Source organism: Myodes glareolus, chromosome 7 (assembly GCF_982192425.1).
Source record: "Myodes glareolus chromosome 7, mMyoGla1.1, whole genome shotgun sequence".
NCBI lineage: Eukaryota > Metazoa > Chordata > Mammalia > Rodentia > Cricetidae > Myodes > Myodes glareolus.
In genome coordinates, this window is record NC_142032.1 from 58,806,916 (window position 1) to 58,818,584 (window position 11,669).

The 11,669-nt window shown below is 54.7% G+C and overlaps 1 protein-coding gene across 1 annotated transcript; it reads right to left on the minus strand.

Annotated features, from left to right (window-relative positions):
• Positions 1 to 401: 401 nt before the first annotated feature.
• Mrgprf (MAS related GPR family member F) lies at positions 402 to 9,338 on the minus strand. Its single transcript, XM_087908244.1, has 3 exons — positions 9,005 to 9,338; positions 5,722 to 5,835; positions 402 to 2,258 (listed from the first exon to the last, which is right to left on the minus strand). The coding sequence occupies exons 2-3, from the start codon at positions 5,767 to 5,769 to the stop codon at positions 1,275 to 1,277; spliced, it is 1,032 nt and encodes a 343-aa protein (XP_087764370.1). The 5' UTR covers positions 5,770 to 5,835; positions 9,005 to 9,338; the 3' UTR covers positions 402 to 1,274.
• Positions 9,339 to 11,669: the final 2,331 nt, after the last annotated feature.

Consider the following 11,669-nt stretch of genomic DNA (forward strand, 5'->3'; position numbering starts at 1 on the left):
GGACCACTTGGGGACATGGGCTTGGTGGAGTTAGATGCTACCCTCCAGGGTTAGTGCCACAGTCCCTGCCCTGGGATCGTGTGGCCTAGAATGAAGCTCGGTGAACTCAGGGTATGTGGCTAGCATGTAGCACTGGGTGGGCATGCTGCTCACCCCTTCCCTGCCCCCCTGCCCTCCTTGGCTTCTCGTAAAGGAACACAGCTCCATCAGGGACACATCCTTACAGGTCACGTGTAGACAGACCCAGGCAGAGCAGAAGGCATCCCAGAGCTGTGGCCAGACAACCAGGAGAGACCAGAGTTAGAGGAAAAGAACTGATAGCCACCCACCCTGGACTCCAGCCGTCCCTGGCAGATCTCACGTTGGGACATGGAGAGACAGAGAAGACACTGGGCACTGAATCTGCTTCCTCGCTGCGAGATTTAAAAATGTGTATTGATATATACTTTATTATCTGTTATAAAACTTCCTTTGGCTACACAGGCCACTGTGCGGGATGACAAATGGCACCGTGGTGGCAGCCCCCAGGGGGCCAGAATGGAACCAGAGTCCTCTTTGAAATGGGCACTGGAGATTGGGGACTAGTCAGGAGCTGCCACAATGGACCACAGTGGCCTGGAAGACACCAAGTGCGTGGTCAGATGCCCAGAGCTGGCTGGGGGTGTCAGAAAAGCAGTCAGCTACCCAGAGCCGGCAAAAGGTCCTTCCTGTCTCTTGTGGTTTGCAAGGGCCAGACCCTACCCCGTTAAAGTCACCAAATGACTCATCAAAGGGACAGGGGCTTGTCTGCAGGCTACAAGGCAGGCAGACAGGACTGTCTTCCAGATAGCACCATTCTCTCAGGTTTGCTCAGATGCTGCCTTGGGAGACTGAATGACTTCTTGCAGGTAGAGCTGAGGCTGCTGGCCCAGTAGTGATGACGATGACCGAGTCATGTTTGGGGAGGGATGGCTGAAGAGGAAGGAGGTGGCCTTCATCTCCTTCACTGTTGAGCTTCTGTTGAGGAGGGACCCCACCACACTGGCAAGGGCAACTTTGGTACAATGACTCACAGAAGCAGAATGGCTGGGGAACAGAGGCCACAGGGTCTGTCTACCTACAGGTGGCTGTTCAGTCTCTCGGCCACGCCTGGCAAGAGGCAGATGGTTTGTGCTAGAGGCAGCTCTTCTCCCCCGCGGCACAGGGACAGCTGCCCTGCTTCTGCCCTTTGGGCAGAGTGTCTCTGGAAGTTACTGGCCACTCTCTGCTGCGGCCTTGCCCCAGACGCTGGCCTTTCATGATGCATTCCCAGAGGGGCACTGCATCTCCATGGTGACTGTGTTAGGTGTGGTGTTAGCAGTGTCTCCGGGCTCTGCACCATCCCGTAGAGCGCGCTGGAAGACTACCCTGAGAGGTTCCCACAGGCGCTGAGACTTGTCCCTCCCAGCCAGGAAGTAGACGATGGGCTTGGCGCTGCTATTGATGCAGATACACAAGTCAGTGACGTACTCGGGGAAGGGGGCAGGGATCTGGAAGACCCAGAAGAGGAACCAATCAATCCCCAAGTAGATGGAGGACACAAGGAAGACTGAGACAATAGCCAGGACCACATGGTTGAGCTTGGCAGAGCGCTGGCGGCGCCGTGCCCGGCACTCTACATGCAGGATGAGTGCCAGGCAGGGGAGTACCATGAGTGGGCAGAAGAGAAAGAACAGCAAGATGCCCAGGGAGATGTCCATGTCGCGGCACGCTGTCCCTGAGGCCTCGCGGCCCAGGAACATACAGAAGTAGTTGTGGATGCCGGTGACCAGGAAGGACAGCAGCCAGAGCAGGGCACAGACCCCAGCAGACAGACGCTTGGGCCTCCGACGCCAGTACCAGGTGGGAAAGATGACGGACACGCAGCGTTCGGTGCTAATGGCTGGCAGGAGGCTCACACCCGCGAAGAACGCACAGAGCCCCACGATACGGGACACCCTGCGCACGTAGTCTGGGAAGGAGCCCAGGAAGGCCCCCGTGTTCAGGAGGGCAATCACAGCCTTGCTAAAGAGGTAGATCCCATCAGCGCTGGCCAGGTGCAGGAAGTAGATGGAGAAAGGTGTCCTCTTGATGGAGAAGCCGAAAAACCAGAGGACCAGGCCGTTACCCACCAGGCCGCACAGGCAGAGCAGCAGGAAGATGTAGTTTGTGATGGCAGGCGGAGGGGGCGTGGCAATCTGCTCAATAGTCAGGAAGCCTCTGCTGTAGAGCTCCTGAGCCTCACTCATACCAGGGCACATCTGTGTAGGAGCAGAGGGACACATTTGTAAGGCTGCCTGCACGTCCCTGGGCCTCAGCAGGCCTGTTCCTGTACCTGCTTCCATCTGCTACCTAGGAGGCAGGGTCTGCTGGTTCCCTGGCTATGGAATGACTGACAGAGACCAAAGCAGAAAGAGCCCCATCCAAGCTGATGCGAACACTGGTTCTCGATTCTAGAGTCTGCAGGACAGTATCACCACACAGTGACCAGACAGTGGCTCTGGGCTGCCCAAGGGTCAGCCCTGTCCAAATGTTCAAGTGCAAGACAATGGCAAACAGAGGGTAGGGTGATGGCTCAGTGCATAATGTGCTTGCTGAGTACTCTCGAGGACCAAAGTTCAGATCCCCAGTCTCCCTGTAGATGTCAGGTGGGCACAGTGACCTCCTGTGGTTTGAAAGGCAGAATGGGGATTTCCCAGAGCAAGCTGGGGAGGTTAGCTTACAGGCAGCTCTGGCTTTGGTTGAGAGCCCTAGACGCTGGATAAAGGGCCAGGGAGGGATTAGGAGACTCTGGACGTCAGCCTCAAGCCTCCACATGCACCAACATGTACACACGTGCCTGTACACAGCTGAACACACACATTCACACAGACTCACACACCATGCACCCACTCACACAATTCTTTCTTATACAACACTCCCTGCTACACACCAAATGCACACATACACCACTCTCACACTCTCACACACTCACACCCACTCACACACGACTCATACCACATATACACACACCACATCCTTATACCTCCCACACCCCCCACACTTACACACAGCACACACACATATACATCACACACTCACACACCACACACTACAAACACTAACACACACACTGCACTCACACATTCACACACACACACACACCACACTACAAACACTAACACACACACCGCACTTACACACACACCACACATATACCACACATATGCCACACATACACACACACACCGCACACACACACACACACACACTACATTGCCACTCCCCCCAGTTTTTAAAAAGGACTGGAGATAAAGTTTGGCAGCAGTGCTTGCCCAGCGTGCGGGAGCCTAGGGTCCAATCCCCAGTACTGAATAATAGATCATGGAGGGGATGGTAGATGTGTGCAGTCTGTTCTCGCAATTCTCTAGCAAATTGTTCCTTTAAAACACAGAAATACTTATTCCTAAAGAAATAAGATTCCTGGTAAGGGGTGGGGGATGGGACAAAACCAAAAGACCCTGGTCATAGCTGGAACAGGACTCTCCCTGAGTTGGACCAGAGGGCACGGGAATAAGAGACAGCTGCCCTCTACTGGACCAGGGCTGCCTTTGTTGGTTTCAGGGGTATCTGGGAGGGAGAGGCTTGAGGAGGTGGTCATTCTTCAAGCTTCCGGGGGGAGGTGGGGGCTCAGTATTTACAGCTGGGCAGGGCAGAGGAGGTCAGCGCAGTCCTGGCCCTGAGGGCTGAGCTGGGGCATAGGCGCCTGAGGCTGGGTCAGAGCTCAGAAACTGAGAGCAGAGACGTGGCAGCAAAACCAAGGACTCCTTCCTAGCAAAGTGAGTGGCCTCTCTGCTCCGGGCAGAGGGTGCGGAGGACCTGTGGACAGCGTGATAGTGTCCCTTCAACCCCAGGGAAGCCGTTCTGTATGTGACAACATGAAAGAGTTGGATATTTCTGGGTTAACATTTAAACACAACTGTAGGAGCCAAAACACGAGCCAGCTACACTCTTTTCTGTCTCAGCTCTGTTTTGTTTTAATTTTTATAAAATTTACTTATCTTTATTTGATGTACATTGGTGTTTTGCCTACAGGTATGTCTGTGTGAGGGCATCAGATCCCCTGGAATGGGGGTTATAGACAGCTGTAAGCTGCTATGTGGGCATTGGGAATTGAACCCAGGATCTTTGGGAGAGCAACCAGTGCGCTTAACCACTGAGCCATCTCTTAAGCCCTCTCAGCGTTGTTTTGATTCCTCTCCCTCAATAGCAAAGGTTGTCCTGTGCACACTGCTTTCCTTCCCTTCTCCCTGCAGACATCACTAATCTATCCCAGAACTTTCTCCCTAAGTTTGGTATTTGTTTTTATGGTTCAGGGAAGTAGGAAGGTTCTAGGGGCAAGATCTTTCCTGCCACCTTCCAAACGGCCTCGCAGAAAGCTGGGCCCTGAGAAAACGCTTTGTGTTGCTATTCTCCAAAGAAGAGAAGTATCCTCTGTCCTGGCTATGTCAAGAGGAGCTTACAAACTAGGGGTGCTGGCTAAACTTAGGGAGACATTGTTTTGTCAGGATAAGTTCTTTATGAGGTTCTGCTTACTACCTGTCCACCTCTAAGAATTCACTGGCTAACATCTCCAGCCCACCCCTAACCCTGCTTAGCTTTCCTTCTGCTCCCCTTTCTTGGAGTTGATCATTTGTTGCTCTGGGCCTCTGAGGGTCGACTCAGTGGACCAGGCCCAGATGCCTGCAGAGTCCTGTCCCGTAAGGACCAGTTCAGCACTGGGCGCTGGCCTGTTGGGCTGGGCAGGGCTCTTGTGTATCACCCAGCTGGAAAAAGTCTACAGTCCCCCACTGGGTGTTGGGCGGGCACTGGTGAGTCACTGGACAGGAGCTGCTATTCACAGCCCTGTACAACAGTGTGAAACACAGCTCTGGAGTCTGCTGCTGCCTCCCTCTTCTCTGGGGACTTTGGGATGCCCCCTAGCCTGCCCAGGCACTGCCTCCTGGGCTGATGACCCCTAGCATGCCCAGGCATTGCCTCCTGGGCTGCCACCATTCCACTGTGGTCTCTACAGAAGAAGGAAGGACACAGTGGGGATATGGGGTGAGGGTAGGAGTGGGGAAGGAGTCAGTTATCCTGATATAAGCCTTGGTTTTCTCTAGTCTAGGAGAAGCTGGAATAAGAAAATAAGTCAGAGGGGTTCCCAGCTTAAGAAGGGAAGTCCACACTTTTCCAGGGAGAAGCAAGGGCAGGACAGAAAGTGGTGGGTCAGCCTGGGCCATTGTCCAAGCTTTAGGTGAGGTTAGCACCATCTGCAGATTTACATCCACGGCTCATGCTCCCCGACTTGGGGCAACACTGGCCTTGGGTGGCTCGGAGTAGTACACACAACAGACATGGGGCCACCATGGAACCAGCAGAGTCTCTCTGTGTGGTCTGGCCATAGTGAATAACGATTGTCCCATCTCTGTCGGGAAAAGGGGAGGGAATGAGACCTTCCAAAGCTGATGTGCCATGACCCAAAGGTGGCATGGAAAGGGACTTCCAAGATGCCCAGTGCCTGCGTTTTCCTCACTGATGATGACACTGGCCTCAGAGAAACCAGTTAACCAGGATCAGGCCAGAGTCCAGATGTGTCTGCTGCCCACTAGCACCCAGAGATGGAGGGTAGCCTGGAAAGTGGACTGTGACCCCCTCCCAACTACACCCACCCACAGACCAGGACCTCCTGTCCACAACACTTGCCTTGTTCTGGTTGGTGGCATGAGCCTCCCAGGAGCAGTTTCCGGCCATCTTCAGGACTGCGGGGTCCAGGCTCCTGTTGGGAGCTCACAAACTATGTCTCTGCCTGGCAAGAGCCTAGAGAGAGGGGAGAGTGAAGTCAGCACCAGTCCCCCCAAGAGCCTCTGCCTCCCAGCCCTCCAGCCCTAGCCCCCTCACTTCAGAGGAAGGGCTAGCCTGGCTCCTTCTGAGGCAGGGACTTTATGCCTGTCCTACCCATCCTGCCCCTCCTGTCTGTGGGCTCGCGTTCAGACCATGCCTGGCTCCTGGAGCCCCACTGCCACTCCCTGTGGAAGATGCTCTCTTTTCTCATTGAACTGCAAGGTGTCTGGGCCAGAACATTTCTAGCGACTTTCATGGTGGGTTCCCTTGCATCCGCATCTGGAGCACCTCCTTTGTGTTCTGATAAAGGTCTCTCAATCAGTCCTAGAAATGGGTGATAGAGGGCAGATTCTTTCTGGCAGAGGGGCTTCCTGGAGGAGGAGGCTTTTGTCTGGGTCTTGCTTTGTCATGGTCCTCATCTTAACTCTGGAGTGAGCATCCATCCCTCCTTTTGGTAAAAGACAGAGTCTCCGGCAACTCAGGCTGTCCTTGAAGATGACCTTGAATTTCTGATCCTCTTGCCTCCTTCTCTAGCTTACTGGGATTACAGGCTCAACCACCGCACCTGGGCTCCAGCCCAGGGCTTGGTGCATGCGAGGCAAGCATTCACCAAAGGTGCTACATCCGCAGCCCTTCATCCCCCTTTGATGGAGCACTTGGTCCCAGAGACACACTCCTAACCAGGGCACACAAGAAAACTTCGCAGATCTGTGTACATGAAGACCCTGTGGCTGCCCCCTTCAAGGTTCACTAGGAGGAAGCAAGTCGAGAGGTTGTTGTAGTGGCTCTGGGTGCCAGACTGGATGTGGGGAAGTGGGGTTCCGCCTCCTTTAGCCAATCCGGAGGCCTGGGGATGTGTTGGGTGACAAGCTAAGGCGGGGACCCTGCTTGGACTGGTCCACCCTAGCAGGCAACAGCGAATCGATAGACCCACTCTGGGGCTACTGGAATTGCGTACCCCCAGCCTTCACCCTGCCCTGCAGGCAAGCACCTACCCCTCCCACAGAGCAGGTGGGACGTTTGAAGCCGCGACTCAGGACACAGCCTGGCTAAAGGCTATTAGACCCTCCCCTCCCAGGGAAGTGGGCAGCGCCCTGCTCCACCCCTCATAAATTCTTTCCTCGAGCAGGGCGGATCCTCAGTCGCCACGCGCGTGGCCACTGTCTCCTCCCTCCTGGATATGTGGCCCTGGTAGCTACGCCCACCATTGGCTGCTGAGGGTCCCCGCAAGTGACACGCCCCCTCTTTAACTTTAGGCTGCTTTGCTTAGCAGGAGTAAAGGAACCGGGTGGGGTCCTTAGTCACACCCTCAGGCCCTCATTCCGATTGGATGGTGTACAGAGGGACACTCCTGATCAGGATTCACAGAGCCCCTTCCCGCCCCTGGCTATCCTGTCGGCCCTCTTGTGTGCATGCTCCTTCTGGTACGTTTGCACCCCAACTAACAGCGGCTCATCGTGGGACCTGCGCGGGCGTCGCAAGTGGGAGCACTTTTTTTTTTTTTTTTTTTTTTTTTTTTTTTTTTTTTTTTGGGTTTTCGAGACAGAGTTTCTCTGTAGCTTTGGTGCCTGTCCTGGAACTAGCTCTTGTAGACCAGGCTGGCCTCGAACTCACAAAGATCCACCTGCCTCTGTTTCCCAAGTGCTGGGATTAAAGGCGTGCACCACCAGCAAGTGCTGTGGGAGCACGTTTTAAGTAGGCCTGAGTGATGTTTGTGCAGAGAGCTTGCAGATTGCTGGTGCCGCAAAGTGTGCCCCCCTCCTACCCAGGTGTCATTTCGTTGCTATGCAATGGGGCTAGCCCAGGTTTTCCTGGCACCTGCACCCCCAGAGGTAAACACCCCCTGCACCCGCCGTTGCTGTCATTCTTCCAGACTCGTGTTACTCCCAACTTTCTCCCCAGTGATGCTCTGACCCAGGGAACCTTTCATCCTACCAGGCTTCACGCCAACTAGACACAGGCTCTCTGGGGCAGGTGAGTATGCTCCCTGATCACCTCCATGTCTGCTTTGGTCTTTACCCCTGGTCCCTCTCCTACCCCAGATCATTTGCAAAGTGATCCACTCACGCAGAGAGACCTAGAGGCCAAGTGGACCCCAGATGGACCATATTGAAGACATGTGTGCAACGTGTACAGGGGGATGCATGTGAGTGCATTGCTCTAGCCAGGATCTGAGCTGGGACAGAACTAACTTCACTAAACTCAAAAGGTCACCATGTCTGTATCCTTGGTCCCTCCCCTCAAAACAGGGTAGTGTTTCACCCATCCACCTGCTTGGCCTGATGGGGAGAGGGGACCAGCCCTAGGGTAGCTCCCCAACTCATTTCACTTCTACTAAACCATAATCTAGCCTCTCCCCTCATTCCTTAGCTACGGCCTGGCCACTGCACAGGCCTTGAGGGGGGCAGTCTGCTGCAGTTCCCAGATACGTAGAAAGCCTGTGTTTCTGCCTAGGACTCAGATCCCTGCTCCCAACTTGACAGAAGAGGCTTCTCTAACAGGAGTGGAGACTTGGCAGGCCCCCAGCCAACAGCTTCATCTGAAGCCAAGGACAGGACCAGGACTGGCTAGGGCAGAAGAAGGTGAGACAATCAGCTGTCCGACCTTATGTGGCTGATCTCCAAGGGTCCCCAAAGAGCTGTCCACTGCTGTCCTCATGGCCGACGGCATGCCTGAGAGCAATGGGAACCACAGCTCTGTGCTTGGATCATTGCCCACTGGGTGTTCCCTTCAAACTCTTCCAGAAACCAGGCTTGGATGTAAGGTTGAAGGAAGGATAGGGAGCCCCCACCCTCAGGGGGACAGGGTGGGAGCTGGTGTTGGAGGCTGTCTTGGGGCTAGGGGTAAGGCCTGCTAAGTGAGTGTCAGGGGGTGCCACACAAGGGGGGCAATCTCTTAAAGCCTTCCAATATCCCTGGGATACTCTGCAGAAGGGGTGGGACAGGTCTTCAGACTGGGGACAGCTTCGCTCCAGGTCTTGGGGCTCCCTTCACAGAGAGATGGGACTTCTGCGAGTTGCTGTCGTGACAATACCCATTTCCCTGTCTTTAGGATGCCAATCTCATTTGCTAGCTCTGCCTAACCTTTACCCTGCAGCCACTGTCCCCAGTCTCCCTCCCCCAGTCCCTGGGTCCCAGAGTGCTACCTGTGGCTGTCCTGATCCTCCGAAGCCTTCCTTTGTGGAGATCTTCTCCCAGGACTCTGCGCTTGCTGACCCACGGGGCAGCAGGCTAGCCAAGTACTGCCTGGAGCCTTGGAAAATTTGGGCTCAGGGTGGAGGACGAGCCCTCACCCGCCTGGCCTGTTGGAGATGACTTTGGAAACAGAACCCGCCCCAAACCCAATTCCAGGCCCAGCAGAAGGGAGAAAGGAGGGCGGGAGGAGGAGAAAAAGGAGGAGGAGAAGGAGCAGGAGGAGGAGGACGAGGAGGAGGAGTTGAATAGTGGTGAGGCTAGGGGAAGGAATGCCCTGTTCAGGAGCCTCCCCCCCATCCCCACTGGGAACTCATCTCTCGCTGCCTGGTGACGTCACACTGGCCTGAGCACTGGGGCCGGAGTCCAGATGTTAACACCTCCCATATCCTGCGGCTTCAGAGGGCTGCCCCAGTAGAGGGAGCTCCAGGTTGCTCACTCGCTGGTGCCTTTGGCCTGCTTCCAGTGGGCATTTCAGGGCATGTGGTGGTAGTGGTAGTGGGGGTGGTGAGGGGCAGTGGCAAGGGAATGTCCACTCCCTTGTTTTAACTGACTCAAAGGCTGGCACAGAGAAACCAGAAAGCAGCAAACGAGGGACTCCCATGGAGAGTGGTGGAGAATTGGCAGAGAGAAGGTCACACAATCCAGATGGCACCAGCTCCCCCTTTGCCACCACAGAGTCTTCCTCGGGGCCTCCTGGGGCCTATGGAACCAGGAATTCCCTTCTCTCTAGCCCTAATAACAATCAGATGTCGCAAATGGAAAATCACAGCCCTTGCTCACTTGGGCTGAGCAGGGAAGTTGGCGAGCTACCATCCCTGGTGCGTGCGCTCCTCAGTGAAGATGAGTCAGCCTCCCTCAGAGAGGGGGTCCTGGAAAAAGTTAGTGGCCAGGGCATGGAGCCCAAGCCTGGGTGGGTACAGAGGGAACAGAGGGTTGACCATGAGGGTGGGGTGCTGAGGCCTCCTTCTGCCCTGGGCCAACTTTCTCATGACCCAAGAAGCCTGAGGGAATGAATGCCACGCTTTCCTATGGGAGTGGACGGCGCCCAGGCTGGGGGACATGTGCCTTGTGGGCATCCTGCAGTGAGCCCAGAAATGGATCTCTCTCTGCACCTGTGTTGGAGCTGCCTCCTTCTGCCCATGGAGAAACCACTCTGTCCTTTGGTCGGAACAAATCTGAGAGCAGGGAGCCTTGGACGGTTGCCCGCTTGGGGCCAGCTGGTGTCCTGGGTCTTGTTGGGGGAGGGGGACGGTGGTGGCAGGGATTTTCTGGGATTCTGGAGGCTGGGCAGGCAGCAGGGAGGATGGTGATCCAGCCTCCTCCTCCAGGGCAGGCAGCTGTGTCCCAGCTGGGCCACTTGTTTACACTGAGAGGCCGGGGGAGGCCGAATCCCAGCACCGTCCAAGTGTAATTGGGCTTGGACACTTAAAAGGAATTGTGTGAAGTGGGCAGAGGCTGTGGAGTCCACGGCCTTATTTGGTATGGAAATATGTTTCTTTGACAAACAAGAGAAGAGGTGCTTGCTAGAGGAAGCTTGTCTTATCCTGAGTTCGCCGAGTCCCAGGAGCCACTAACCCTGTCCCCTGGGGCTGCTGTGGACCAACAGAAGGCCATGACCTCCATCCAGAAGCACCTGAAGCTTCCTTCCGCAAGTGCCGCAGGCTGGACAGTCTGGCACAAGCACCGCAGACTGGCGTTGGTCACCATCATCCGGGGTCACAGACACACTTTCTGGCCTCATATTGCAAGGACCGGCAGCTCTCTAGGACCCTTTCCATGAGGACACCCATCCCCTTCAGGAAGGTTCCATGTTTATAACCTAGTTACCTCCAAAAGACCCAAGTCCTATCACCATCCCTGTTGGGGTAACCATTTTAGTGTGAGTTTTAGGGGACACAGGCAAATAGTCTACAACATCCACTTGTGTCTTCCGGTAGAAATGGGTGTGGGGAGGAGACCCAGAGGCAGGGTTCCAGCAGGGACAGCAGAGAGGACCTTGCCCCATGTGGGAGTCCCATGGCTGCCTCAGGTCCTGGAAGACCCTGGGAAAAGTCACATCTTACTTTGGACCCTTGTTTTCTTCTGGGGTGGCAGTGAGGGGTCCGATAGCTGGAGAACCACCCCTATTGGATCTCAAAAATTCTGTGTCCTGGGCTTAGGTGTGACAGGTGTCAATCACTCACTCATCAGGGCTCAGGACATAGACTTGAGATGAGCAGAAATGGGGCTGGCAGGCATGGGTTTTGTTCTTTCTAAAAATGTATTGTGTTTTTATGTATTTGTCTTGTGTGATTGCTGCGGCACTACCGTGGAGGTCAGGGGACAGCTTGAAGTCAGTTCATTTCTTCTGCCGAATGGATCTCAGTGACTGAACTTAGGTCACCAGGCTTGGTGGCAAACGCTTTACCCACTGAGCGATCCTTGCTCTTAATATCCTGCCCACATGCTTTGAAAAGCTACATCCTGTCATTAGGTGTCTTCCTGGCCCCTCCCAGTGAAAAGGAAAAAAGTTTAAATTAGTTAACCTTTTTTTTTTTCTTTTTTTTTGGTTTTTTTTGAGACAGGGTTTCCTGTAGCTTTGGAACCTGTCCTGGAACTAGCTCTTCTAGACTAGGC